General features: G+C 41.6%; 1 protein-coding gene across 4 annotated transcripts in view; it reads right to left on the reverse strand.

The window, feature by feature from the left end:
- Nucleotides 1-14,830, reverse strand: part of LOC138737099 (cyclin-dependent kinase 19) — a 238,675-nt gene that overhangs the window by 50,139 nt on the left and 173,706 nt on the right. For all 4 annotated transcript variants that reach the window (XM_069887604.1, XM_069887602.1, XM_069887601.1 and 1 more), the window contains one exon: nt 2,867-2,948. In XM_069887604.1, the coding sequence (XP_069743705.1) occupies nt 2,867-2,948 (82 nt within the window). The remainder of the gene's footprint in view (nt 1-2,866; nt 2,949-14,830) is intronic.

The raw sequence follows: 14,830 nt of genomic DNA on the forward strand, positions 1-14,830 counted from the left end.
GGGCAGGGTGGGCATTTACTCCCCAACGGATGTGGTAATAACACCAAGACGAGGTGTCCACAGGCTGCTTGCTTCTCTTGGGGCATTGCCTGCTTGTAGGGAGCGATGTGCTAAGAGCACTCGAGTGTAACATTGGATCAATATCAGAGGGGTTGGATGTGAAGACTTGTTTTTCCTTGCTGTGCTTTTTAGTTAGCCATAGAATGTCTGCCTCCACTGCTACAGCCCTTGGGATCTTCAAATGAACACTTGGATAACAAGTGGATATCATCTGGCATTCACTCTAAAAAGAGCTGCTTGGATAACATATTGAGCCTTTCGACAGCTGCCAGGAACACATTTCATCCATGAGTTCTGAAGGGGTGCGGTCTCCCAACCCATCAAAATATAGTAGTTTGGCTGCCCTTTCTCTACAGGTATACCTTATACATGTAATAAAAGTGCTTTTAAAGCATCATACCTGCTGGTCTGTGGTGGATCCTGTAGGAAGTCACCGACAAGATAGTAATAACAAATGGTGTCCAATTCTATGTGGCGAAGGTGAAATTGTGCTTCAGCCTGTTGGAACCACAGTTCAGGCTCAGCTGTCCAGAAAGGTGGTAGCTTCACAGCAACGGCTGCAGAGTCCATGTTTGTCCAAAAATATATTTTTGGACTCATCATGGTCACCAATTGTGGCCACTGGAATCGTAGTGGACACGACGAAATAACCACACAAGGCGTTTCTAGAGTGAATCAAACGGATTTACCCTTCATCACCCACGCAATCTTTTAAAAGCCAGGATCACACACTGACGTCACATGGCCAGTTTGATGCATCCTGGGAGTTGTCGTGCCGCCATAGCACCTCTACAGTGCTAACGCTGGAGAATATTCGCGAGGAAGATTCCAAGAATGAAAGGGTTATCATAGAGCCCTAGAAAACTGCAGCACAGAAAACAGGCTATTCGGCCCTTCTAGTCTGTGCTGAATCATCATTCCACAAGTTTCACTGACCAACACCCATTACATAACCTTCCAGACCTCTCCCATCCATGTATCTATCCAATTTATTCTTAAAACTTAAAAGTGCACCCACATTTACCACATCAGATGGTAGCTCGTACCACACTCCAACTATTCTCTGAGTCAAGAAGTTCCCCTTAATGTTTCCCTAAACCTTACTCCTTTCCCCTAAAGCCACATCCTTTAGTATTTATCTCTCCTAATCTAAATGGAAAGGGCCTACCTGCATTTACTCTGTCTAGACCCCTCATAATTTTGTAAACCTCTATCAAATCTCCCCTTATTATTCTTCACTCCAAGGAATAAAGTCCTAACCTTTTTAATCTTTCCATGTAATTCAACTCCTGAAGACCCAGCAACATCCTGGTAAATCTTCTCTGCAATCTTTCAATCTTACTGATATCCTTCCTATAATTTGGTAACCAGAACTGCACATAATATTCCAAATTTGGCTTCACCAATGTCTTATACAACCTCACCATAACATCCCAACTCCTGTACTCAATACTTTGATTTATGAAGGCTATGATGCCAAAAGCTTTCTTTACAACTCTGTCTACTTGTGATGCCACTTTTAGGGATTATGTATCTGTATTTCCAGATCCCTTTGTTCCTCAGTTCTCCTCAGTGAGGAGTGTTTGACAGCTCTCAGCCTGTACTCATTGTGTATCTCATTAAAACATTTTGAATGTTGAAAAGTGTGGACAGAGTAGATGTAGAAAGGTTGTTTTCCTTGATGGAAGCGTTTAAGACAAGAGGGCACAACTTCAGCATTGAAGGGTATCCTCTGAGAACAGAGATCCATAGGAATTTCTTCAGCCAGAGGATGGCAAATCTGTGGAATTTGTTGCCACAGGTGGTGTAGAGGCTGTCATAAGGAGTCTTTATGGCAGAAATTGATGAGTTCTTGAATAGTCATGGCATAAAAAGCTATGGGGAGAAGGCCTGGCAGTGAGGCTGAATGGGAAAATGAATCATCTCACAATTAAGTGGTGGAGCAGACTCAATAGGAGCAGAACTAGGCTATTCAGCCTATATCTTATGGACTTGTGTAATGAAAAGGAGCAATTCACAGCAATCTCATTTACTGCATATACTTGTGTAATTGTTGATACTGTGTAACAGTCAACCCATCCCTGCCCCTTTTTGGCCCAAAAATAATGTATTTTCGTATGACTGTTAAAAGTTGACCCCGCCTTTTCTTGGCCCCGCCTGCTTGGCCATCTGAGCTCCCGACACCCCAACTGCCCACCCTCCGAGCTCCCAATGCCCAGTCTGTGGAGCCTCGCCTCGGCTGCCCGCCCATCCAAGCTCCCAACTCCCCGAACGCAGACTTACCAACTCCCAATGCCTTGAATGACACAGGTTCTTACTGCGGTCAAAAGTTGACCCCTCAAATTTGACTTGAAAAATTGGTCCAAAAAAATTTGACAATCACATGAATAGATATGATATATAATGAAGTGATGTGGTAGTTACCATAATGCATAAACTAAATACTTCTAAACCATCATGTGCCAAAAACTATTTTATAAAACATTTTATAAAGAGCTTTAAAAATGAATAATTGTCTTTGTTACCAGCAATCAATATAACGGAAAGTAAATATTCTTAAGCTTGCAGTATGATCTGTCCATTTGAATTGCTTAATGGTTCTATTTGTTAAATTACCATAATTCTATTATATGATTGTTAGATATATGATGAAAATGTATATTTCAACATTAAAACTCTATGTTTAAAAGTGGTGAAATCATGAACTAAATAAATTGACGTTCATTGAAAATTAGTCCAAGAATACAGCTTGGCCATGTTTAAATATGCATTAGGCATGAACTCCATCCAATACTTTCCATCCTACCTTGTTGTCACCTTTCTCTTCTGATTCATCTTCATTTAGAAATTCTCGCTTTGGATATGGAATCTGACAACCTGCAAATACACTAAAATTTTAAATAATAATTGTAAATATGTGAAGGAGATCATGGAAGAAAATGACCATATCTGTTTTTATGTTTATACTCCAGAACTCAAACAAAAAAAAATGCCATCAAAACAAATAGCCAAATAAAAAACATTTGAAAAGCCTCACTTTTTTACCAAGCTAAATTAAACCCAATCTGATCAGCGATGCTTTGGACATCACAGACATTTAAATTAGAATAACATTGAGATAATAGGTGTTCAGGTGGGTTAAAAAAAAACACATGGGATGCCTTTCTTGCTAATGGTATAGAATATACTATATGAGCAGGAGGTTATGCTGGAATTGTTTACAGCTTAAGTACTTCACAAGATCACAAGATCTGAAAGGCTGTAGGAGGTGAAACCTCATCAGATCCAAAATGCACTTTGACATGGAATGATATGAAGACCGCAGAGCTTTGGACCTTATGTGAGAAGGTGGGACAAAGGTACCTTGCTTTGTTGACAGGAACCACCAATGCAATGGCTCTTGCATTATTTTAACAATTCGATGATTCATTACTCCAAAGATGAGTAAAATTGTATAAGTATACAATGAGTTCAAGTTATGATTTTTTTTATTTTTTAGCATTAAAAATGTGAGCTTAGTGTTGCTATAAACTACACTAAAGTTAGAATACGAGCTCTGGTGAGCATTTGATAAATTACCCCTACTACAGATAAGTTGGACTGTATTTTGGCAGAAAGCTCAAGTTTATTGTTTCTAACATTTCTCATTATCCTAATATCTGCCACACTTTTAGTGCAGGACGGGGGCCGCCTCAAATGGAGGTCAGCTGTTTCCCACATGGTGAGAGATAAGGAAGGCCTGGAGGTAAAATGCAACTGGTAACAGGAGAGCATTATGCAGCCTTGAAAGAAATTGTGTGTCATGTCGTGTGGTTGAAGGGCAGAAAGAAAGTCTAATGTGATCAGCTGATGCTGTGCAGCTGATATTATTTTCCAATACAGACAAGTATCATGAGGATGTTGCAAAAGAAAATACTGGATTGTATTGTTGGGGTATGGAAACCCAAAACAAAAGTACTGTCCTTTACACAAGACCTTGAATAATAAAATGTTAAATTCAGACATCTTATGGAAAATATTCAGAGGAGAGCCACCAGATTTATACGTGATTTTAAAGTTTTTAGTTACAATGTTAGATATTTTATGTTACAGAAACAGACTTTAAGAAGATTGGCTTCTCAGTTAAAATATTGGCAGATTCCTTGAGAACAACGTTTGTTGTTTATCAGATATTGGAGATCCATAGAACAATCTACATAAGCACTGAACTACGTGATACATCAGATGATAGTTTAAAAATTCAGTTCTGTAACACATGTATTTTGGTGCTATGCAATTCATTCTGCATCTTTGATTACGAAAGAATCAATTACAGAGATATTTGCATCTTCTTTGGCCAGAGATGAAGTTCTGGAAGACAGCTAAGCCATAAATCTGAAGGCGTTGTTTGAAGAGGTGACCAAGAGGACTGATAAGGGCAGGGTAATGGACATGATCTCTATGGATTTTAGCAAGGCCTTTCACAAGGTCTTGAATAGCAGGCTAGTCTGGAAAATTAGTTTGTATGGATATAGGGCGAGCTGAACAATTGGACTCAAAATTGACTGGGTAGAAGGAATCAATAATGGAGGATTGTGTGTGGTAGGTTGTGTTTAACCAGTCTTAGTTTCTCCAAGGAGGTTATCAGGAAAATTAACATAGGAAATGCTGTGGATGTTGTCTACGTGGACTTTAGTAAGGACTTTGACAAGGGCCCACATAGGAGGTTAGTCAGGAAGGTAGTAAATTGGATTAAACATTGGCTTTATGAAGAAGCCAGAGAGTGGTAGTGTATGACTACCTCTCTGACTGGAGGCCTGTGACTAATGGTGCTGGATCTACTGTTGTTTATTATCTCTATCAATGATTTGGATGATAATGTGGTAAATTGGATCAGCAAATTTGCAGATGACACAAAAATTGGGGGTGTAGTGGACAGTGAAGAAGGCTTTCAAAGCCAGCTGAAAAAATGGGCTGCGGAATTTAAGGCATACAAATGTGAGGTAATGCACTTTGGAAGGACAAACCAAAGTAGGACGTACACAGTAAATGGTAGGGCACTGAAGAGTCCAGTAGGACAGAAGGATCTGGAAATTCAGATATGCAATTCCTTGAAAGTGGTATTACAAACAGAGTTGTAAAGAGAGCTTTTGGAACACTGGCCTTCATAAATCACAGCACTGAATATAGGAGTTCAGATGTTTTGGTAAGGTTGTACAAGGCATTGGTGAGGCCAAGTTCGGAGTCATCGGCATAGGCATATCTAGGGTATGGCAGCTAGGGCACATGCCCTGGGTGTCACTTGTCTTTGCCTCACCCACCCAATATCCAAGTCCCTAGCCCAACAATAAATCTCCATTTCAGTGCTGCCAGAGCTCACTTGAGCACCCCGAAGCGCCGCTCTTGCACCTCACCAGGCCACTCCAGGCTGGCATCTCATCAGGCCACTCAAGCACCTCACTCAATGTGGGATCAATGGCCAAAATAGCTGTCTTCCTTAACCATAATTCCCCCATGCAGCTGGAACTGTTCTGCCAGTGCCAGCTCCAGGGAAACAAGAGAGGTTCCAGCTGCATGGGGGATTATAGGTAAGGAAGACGGCCATTTTTCCCATTGATCCTGCATTGAGCAAGGTGCCAGATCAGCCAAGAGTGCCTCGATGAGATGCTGGCCTGCAGCACTACACCAGGGCCAGCGCTACTACTAGGCAAACCAGACCTCAGAGGGGGTGCAAGCGACCCGCTGAATAATTGCCCTGAAGTGGCAGCAACATTTATGTTTGAATCCTGCAATATGCCTGGAATGGGGAGAAAAAAGCCTGTGTCTGACTTGCCCAATGTTTATCTTCACCAGGAGAACCTTGTGTTATCCATGGCCTGCAGAGTCTTGCAAAACAAAGGGAGAGTCATAGTTTTCATTGAAGTAAGCATGGAATTGCAGCAGTGAGAATTCAAGAGTTCACCCCACCCCCCCCCCCCCCACCCCCTCCACCATGTGTATGTTCTGTTCCCCACTGAAGCTAGGCAGAGTTATTCCAAGATGAGAAAGGAAATTCAGGTACAGGCTGCCCTTCTTGGTTCCGCAGTCAGACCAGTTCAGCCTGGCCTTGGGTGTGGGAGGGGTGGCATTCAGTCACCACTGGTGCGATGGCACGTGCTCCTGTGCCCAGCTCTGGAGTGGCTGCACGTGTTTCTCAAGCCAAGCAAACAAGTTTAATTGGATGGCAGGCACAGTGGCTTAAACGGGAGGCGGGGGGGGGGGGGGGGGGCGGGGGAGAGAGAGAGAGAGAGAGAGAGAGAGAGAGAGAGAGAGAGAGAGAGAGAGAGAGAGAAAGAGAGAGAGAGAGACTTGCCTGTCCCACTCTAACCAGGTTACAATGAACGTTGCTGTGAGGAATGGTACTGATTTAGGGAACGGGAATTCATGACCTCTCATGTGCCAAATACACATGTGGCTGATTTTCAAAACTAGCCCAGCTGTGTGTGCAAAAACCTCCCACTGTCAACTTTATGTGTGATGTTTTTAATGGGGGGATTTCAGCAATTTCGGTGCTTGCCATAGGTGCTATTTTACCTAGATACACCACTTTCTGAGGTATTGTGTGCAATCTTGATCACCTAACTGCAGGAAGGCTATCAATAATATTGAAAGATGCAGAGAAGATTTACTAGGATGTTGCTGAGACTTGAGGATCTGAGTTACAGTGAAAGGTTCAAATGGTTAGGACATTATTCCCTGGAGTGCAGAAGAATGGGGGGAGATTTGATAGAGGTATACACAATTATGATAGCACAGATTAGGGGGTTCCAAAGTAGTCAATATCAACCCCTGAGGGGTCGATGGGACTATCCAATTAGACAAAAAATGCCAGGGGGACAAAAGCAGGTTGATAAATGCTGGGGTAGGGGGGTAGGGGAGGGGGGGGGGGGTGGAAATCAATTGAACATTTGGAGTCAGAAGAATTGTAGACCCCAAGATCACAGTTCTTGCCCAGGAGCCCAAGGTCCCAGCTTCCGCCCAAGATCCCAAGGTGACTTCTTCAAAGCACCCTATGTTGACAATGGAGTCATCATCACTGACACCGGTTGAGCCAATGCTGAAGACCTGGACCCAGCTCCATTTGGCATCTTCCCAAGCCAGAAGCAAAGGTTTTTTTTTACAAATATTGTAATCATTTACTTGTTTGCAAAGCCTTAGCTTTATTTTCAAGTATGTAATGAAAATCTTTCTATCTAGTTATTTCTTTATGTGTACATGCCTGGGGGCCTATGAAGGATCAGGGATTCCATGAAGGGGTTGATGGTCTAAAATGTTTGGGGACCTATGGAATAGATAAATGCAAGATGGCTTTTTCCACTGAGATTAGGGTATATTAAAAACTAGAGGACAAGGATTAAGGGTGAAAGGGGAAAAGTTTAAAGGAGTAGTGGGAGTGTGGAATGAGCTGCCAGCTGAATTAATAAATGCATGCTCAATTTTGACATTCAAGTAAAATTTGGACAGGTATATGGATGGGAGGCATATGGAGGGATACAGTCTGGGTGCAGGAGAGTGGGACTAAGCAGAATAATAGTTTGGCACAGACTAGAAGGGCCAAAGAACCTCTTTCTATGTTGTAATGTTCTATAGTTGGTTTTCTGGTAAAAGGGCTTTGATTATTGATGTGTCACATGGGTTAATGCTACATCCACTGTTGTTTCTTATCGTTATTAACAATTTGGATAAATAGTAATGAACTTGATTAGTAACTTTTCAAAATACACCAAAATTGGTTAGGTAGTGGACAGTGAGGAAGGATATCAACTTTTACAATCGGATCTCGATCAGTTCGGAAGATTGGCCAAAGAACAGAAAAGAGAATTGATTGACATGTGTGAGACATTGAACTTTGGTAAGTTTAACCAGGGCTGGATTGCACTGGAGAATGTTGTAGAAGAGAGAGACCTAGGATTACAGGTGCATAGGTCCCTGAAAGTGGCAACGTAGATAGACAGGGTGGTGAAGAAGACATTTGACATGCTTGCCTTTAATAGGCCGGGTATTGGACAGAATTTTGGACATCATGATATGACTGTATAAATTGTTGGTGAGACCACCTTGCAGTACAGTGTGGAGTACAGTATGAAAGGATGTTGTAGAGATTTCACCATGATGTTGGTGGGACTGGAAGGTTTGTGTTATTGCAAGTCAGACAGGCTGTGTCTTATTTCCGGTATAGTAGGCTGAGGCCTACTACAATGAAGTACAATGAAGACGCTGTTTACATCCGGTACCGCACAGATGGCAGTCTCTTCAATCTGAGGCGCCTGCAAGCTCACACCAAGACACAAGAGAAACTTGTCCGTGAACTACTCTTTGCAGACGATGCCGCTTTAGTTGCCCATTCAGAACCAGCTCTTCAGCGCTTGACGTCCTGCTTTGCGGAAACTGCCAAAATGTTTGGCCTGGAAGTCAGCCTGAAGAAAACTGAGGTCCTCCATCAGCCAGCTCCCCACCATGACTACCAGCCCCCCCACATCTCCATCGGGCACACAAAACTCAAAACGGTCAACCAGTTTACCTATCTCGGCTGCACCATTTCATCAGATGCAAGAATCGACAATGAGATAGACAACAGACTCGCCAAGGCAAATAGTGCCTTTGGAAGACTACACAAAAGAGTCTGGAAAAACAACCAACTGAAAAACCTCACAAAGATAAGCGTATACAGAGCCGTTGTCATACCCACACTCCTGTTCGGCTCCGAATCATGGGTCCTCTACCGGCATCACCTACGGCTCCTAGAACGCTTCCACCAGCGTTGTCTCCGCTCCATCCTCAACATCCATTGGAGCGCTTTCATCCCTAACGTCGAAGTACTCGAGATGGCAGAGGTCGACAGCATCGAGTCCACGCTGCTGAAGATCCAGCTGCGCTGGGTGGGTCACGTCTCCAGAATGGAGGACCATCGCCTTCCCAAGATCGTGTTATATGGCGAGCTCTCCACTGGCCACCGTGACAGAGGTGCACCAAAGAAAAGGTACAAGGACTGCCTAAAGAAATCTCTTGGTGCCTGCCCCATTGACCACCGCCAGTGGGCTGATATCGCCTCAAACCATGCATCTTGACGCCTCACAGTTTGGCGGGCAGCAACCTCCTTTGAAGAAGACCACAGAGCCCACCTCACTGACAAAAGGCAAAGGAGGAAAAACCCAACACCCAACCCCAACCCACCAATTTTCCCCTGCAGCCGCTGCAACCGTGTCTGCCTGTCCCGCATCGGACTTGTCAGCCACAAACGAGCCTGCAGCTGACGTGGACTTTTACCCCCTCCATAAATCTTCGTCTGCGAAGCCAAGCCAAAGAAAGAAAGAAGTAGGCTGAGGGGTGAATGTTACAATGTGTTACAAAATTCGCTGTTTTGTGGCATCACAGCTCAAACTTTTATATAAATCACCTTACAAAATAAATAGTGCAAGAAAAGGTGAATTTAAGGCAGTGTTGTGGCTCATTGAATCATTCAGAATCTGATGGCAGAGGGGAAGAAGCTGTCCTTGTGCTGCTTAGTTCTCATCTTCAGGCTTCTGTACCTTTTTCCTGATAATAATAGAGTGAAGAGGGCATGGCCTGGGTGGTGGGGGTCCTTGAAGATAGAGGCTGCTTTCTTAAGACACCACCTCTTGTAGATGTCTTCATTGGAGTTAAGTGGTATTGAGGAATATCAAATCATGAGGGGCATAGATAAAGTGAATATTCACTTCCTGTATCCTATGGTTGAATTCTAAAACTACAAGAGATGAGAGGACAGCTTTTTCACTTGGGGGTATCTATATCTGGAATGAGTTTGGAGAGGAAACCATAGAAGCAGATATATTACAACAATTAAAAGGCATTTGGACAAATACATGCATAGGAAGCATTTGGAAGGATATACAAGCAAATGGGATTACCCCGAATGCTGAAGGACCTGTTCCACGATGGTGATGAAGGTAGATAGGGTGGTGAAGGCAGCATTTGGCATGCTTGCTTTCATTGGCCAGAGCATTAAATACAAGAGTAGGAAGGTCATGATGCAACTTTATAGTGATATGGACCATGGACTGACCTTTTGGACTGTCATTATAAAGGATGTACTTCTGCTAAAAACCCTGTGCAACTTGTGGTACAGCTGAGGCCGACTCGCCAATTGCTTGGAACTTTCGAGAACAAAGGGAAAATCCTGCTGTGAAGCAGAGAGCGGCAGTTGGAACAGCAGTTGGAGTGGCAGAGGGCAGTTGGAGAGCTGTGTGAAATGCACACGCCTCTTAAGTGAGGATTTGCAAGTTTACTGCAACTCAACATCAGTCATTTCTCTCTCCAATATTCAATACGACGTCCTTTATTATCAGTTAAAGAAATGAACTTGGACATTGAACTGAGAGTGAATTCTATGGACTATGTTTTTTTGGGCTGACTTAGTTGATGGACTGACCTGGAGCTTTTGGGGGATTTTTCCTTTTTGAATATGGGGCACAGACTGTAATGGTCTGGGTTTTTCACATACACACTGTTTATAAATATATGGCATCTGTACATTTGCTATAGATACTTATAGTGGGGTTAATTGTGTTAAGACATTATATTGTTAATAGTTATTAATAAACATAGAATTAAAATTTAACCCTTTTGCATTGCAACTTCTGTTGTACTGGTTTGCGATGTAACAAAGTGAGGACTCATCCAGGATTCAAACAAATTTGGGAGCTTAGAGGTCGATTGATTAGTGATCAATCATCTGAGTCTGAATCAAGCTGGAGCTTGGTGATTGATGGAATTCCAGTCTGGTCTAGGAAACTCCCTTGATGAAAATAACTAAAAGCTAGTGTTTGTGTGAAATCAACAGCATCAAACCCGCAGCCATGGATATAGAAGGATTTTTTTGGCATTACCCTCTCTTGAGAATTTGAAAAAGGCTAACTATTGCCAACAAGTTGCTTCAGTAGAACTACAAATGAAAAAAGTGGAGATTAGGAGGAAAAATTACAAAACACTACATAGAAGCAGGAAAGTTGGAAGAAGTGTTAGAGCAGTTTCCCAAGAGTAAAACCTCCGAACAAATACAGTTGGAATTAAACAGATTAAAATTGGAGGCAGCCGAGAGACAAAAGAAATTGGGCATAGAAATGGAACAGAGGAATTTAGAAATAGAAGGAATTGAGAGATAAAAAGAGATTGGAAATTGAACTGAAGATATTAGAGCTAGAAGCAGAGGAGAAAATTAGGCTACATGAGCTGGAAAAGATTAGAGTGGAAAATGACATGAGGAAAGAAGAGCCCTGAGATTAAATTCTTGGTCATAGTGAGGGATTTATGGCCAGTAGAGAAGTTAGGTGAGTTCCTCTATTTGAGGAAGCTGAGATAAATAAATATCTGCACTTTGAGAAACTGGCTGCGAATTTAAATTGGCCACAAAATGAATGGTCTTTTATGTTTCAAAGTGTAATTAAAGGAAAATCTCAACACGTGTATTCTGCCCCGACCACAGAGCAAGTTACTAATTATGAAATTGTGAAAAAAGCTACACTCCAGGTTTGAGTCAGTTCCAGAGGCTTATAGATTTTTTAAAAATCAACAACCCAATCTTATACAGATATTGGTTATGAAAAAGTTGTGCGTTTTGACCAGTAGTGCACATTGAAGACTGCAAACAATGAATATAATTGATTGAGAGAATTGATAATAATTGAGGAGATTAAGAGATGTGTTCCTCTTGATATTAGAGCATACTTGGGTGAGAAAGAGGTGAAAACTTGGCAGGAGTCAGCTAAGTAAGCAGATGAATATGCTTTAACACATAAGCCTAAGTGAACATCATGCAAATTTTTTTCAAAAGTGCACCGTGGATAATCCAATTAAGCTGGAGAGTAAATCTGAAAGTCGTATTAGGGGTAAAGATGAATGGAGGTTGGTAAAGAAAAAACCTTGGGGACTCCTTTGCCACTACTGTTAAGAAGGCTGGTCACATGATCACAAGTTGTCCTGTGCTGAAAAAGAGGTATCACTGAATGTTTGTATTCAAAGTGAGAAGAGTATAGAAACCAAGGAGGATCCAAAGTTACTAATAAAATTATGGATGTATTCCAACCTTTTGTGACTGAGGGCTTGGTTTCAGTTAAAGAAGGGTTAAAAATCGTGTCAGTGAAATTCTTGCGAGATACTGGGACTGATTGTGTTAGAGAATGTTTTGGAATTTGGTGAAGAAATTGACACTGGCAAAATAAATCTGATTAAAGGTATTGATGGTGATACTGAGCCCATTCCTTTGCACAGAATGGTATTAAAATCAGCCTTGGTTAATGAACCTATTACAATAGGAGTTAGGTCAAACTTGCCTGTGAAAGGAATTTCACTGTTACAAGACAATGACTTGGCAGAGGGGAAGGTTGTTCCTGCAGTACGAATGACAGCTAAGTCAGTCATTAATGAGTCAGAGAGGGACTCTGATATTTACCCTGCTTGTGCTATGACAAGAGCAATGTCTAAAAGATTGCCAATGCAGATAAGACTGTGAAAAATGATGTGGCAGAAAATAAAGACTGTGATTAGTCAAAAACAGCACTTAGGTGGAAATGACCTAGTAAAGGTTGAGCAATGTTCATTATTAGAGCTAAGCAGGGATAGTAAACCTAAGGCTACAGAGTTATTGCTATCCAGACTGGAGTTGATAGCAAGACAAAATGAGGATCCTGATCTTGCTGAAGTGAGAGATAAGGCTGTCTTTGAAGAGGAAGATAAGACAGTGCCAGTGGGTTATGATGGAGTATTAATGACAAAATGGAGACCACATGATGTTTCTCCCATTGAAAATTGGGCTGTAGTGCACCAGGTTGTGATCCCTAAAGCCTATAGGGATGAAATTATAACTTTGGCTCATAGCATGCCCTTCGGTGGTCACCTTAGGGTGAAAAAAAGTGAAGAAGACAATGAAACTATTTTATTGACCTAGTTTAAGAAAGGATATTGTAAGTTTTTGCCAGGCCCATCAACTTGTTGGGTGATGGGTAAGCCGAATCAGGGTCTCCAAGTGGCACCCTTACAACCTATCCCTGCTTTCGGTGAGCTTTTCTCAAAGGTGATTGTGGACTGTGTGGCCCATTGCCTAAAACCAAAGCTGGGAATCAGTATTTGTTGACAATTATGTGTGCAGCCACAAGGTTTCCGGATGCTATTTCTCTGATAAACATTAAAGCAAAGGCAATTGTGAAGGTTTTGTTAAAGGTTTTCACCTTCGTTAGCCTGCCTAGAGAAATTCTGTCAGACCAAGGGACTAATTTTCTGTCAGGCTCATTCCAACAAGTGGTTTATGAATTGAGAGTTAAGCAGATTGTACCTTCTGCATATCATCCAGAGAGTCAAGGGGCTTGGAGAGGTTCCATTCAACCCTGAAAATCATGATGAAAACTTATTGTTTTGATAATGAAAACATTGGGATGAAGGGGTTCATTTGCTTTTATTTGCAGTGAGGGAGTCTGTCCAAGAATCATTTGGTTTTAGTTCAAGTTGGTTTTTGTACGAGGTGAGAGATCCTTTAATGTTATTAAAGGAACAGTGGGTTAATAATAATGTTCATTTAAATTTGATGGATTATGTCTTTAAATTTAAGGATAGGGTTGCATAAAGCTTGTGAAATGGCAATGGAGAAGGGCAAAGGCCACTCAACAGAAGATGGTTTGGTATGATTGCAAGGCAAAGATGAGAAATTTTAAAACTGGTGACAGTATTGGTTGTGTTTCCTACACATTCAAATCCTCTTAGGGCTAGGTTTTCAGGACCATATGAAGTTAAGTCTAAAATTAATGAGATCACATTATTGAAACACCCAATCGCAGACGAGAAACTCAGGTCTTTCATATAACCATACGACAATTTACGGAGTGGAAACAGGCCATGTATAAATATGATTAAGCCATATTTTGAGCAGGTGGCCTCACAGTGACACGAAATATTCAGCAGAGGTGACGGTTGTCGACCAGGATAATGAGGAGTCAAATAAAACAGGTTTCAGAGAAGGTCATGGGACACAAAAATTGATAAGGCCAAGGTTGGAAAATTCCATGGTTTTGCAGGACTTGAAAACAAAGTTGGCTCATCTCCAACCTTCAGAAAGGAAAAGAATGAGACAGTACTTTTCAAATTTGAGAATTTATTTCCAGATGTACCTCAGAGAATTTTCCATTGGTTATCATGATGTTGATGTAGGTGATGCTAGACCTATTAAACAGCACCCTATCAGATGAATATGGAAAAGTGCAAACTAGTAGATCAGGAAATTGATTACATTTTGAAGAATGGTATCATTAGAAAGTCTACTTCAAATTGGAGTTCACCTTGTGTTTTAGCACCTAAGCTAGATGAAACTGTTAGGTTTTGCAATGACTATAGGAAGGTAAATGCTGTGACAAAGAGATGCTTATCCTATTCCTAGAGTGGATGATTGCATAGACAAGGTGGGGAAGGAAACATTTCTTACTAAAATTGATTTGTGGAAAGGTTATTGGTATGGTCCTTTAACGGATAGCAGTAGAGATTTTTGCATTTGTAACACATTCTGGGCTGTATGAAGAATGCGCCGGGGACATTTCAAAGAATGATTAATTCTGTAATTCAGGGGTTGAAGTACACAGGTGCTTACATCGATGATTTAGCTATAAGTAGTGACATGTGGGAAGAGCATGTCCTTGAGTTCAAAGAATTGTTTTATCGACTTTCAAAAGCAAATCTCACAGTTAATCTAAGTAAAAGTGAGTTTGCTCATGCAACTGTTACTTATCTG

The sequence above is a fragment of the Narcine bancroftii genome, chromosome 6, assembly GCF_036971445.1.
Source record: "Narcine bancroftii isolate sNarBan1 chromosome 6, sNarBan1.hap1, whole genome shotgun sequence".
In the NCBI taxonomy this organism is placed as follows: Eukaryota; Metazoa; Chordata; class Chondrichthyes; order Torpediniformes; family Narcinidae; genus Narcine; species Narcine bancroftii.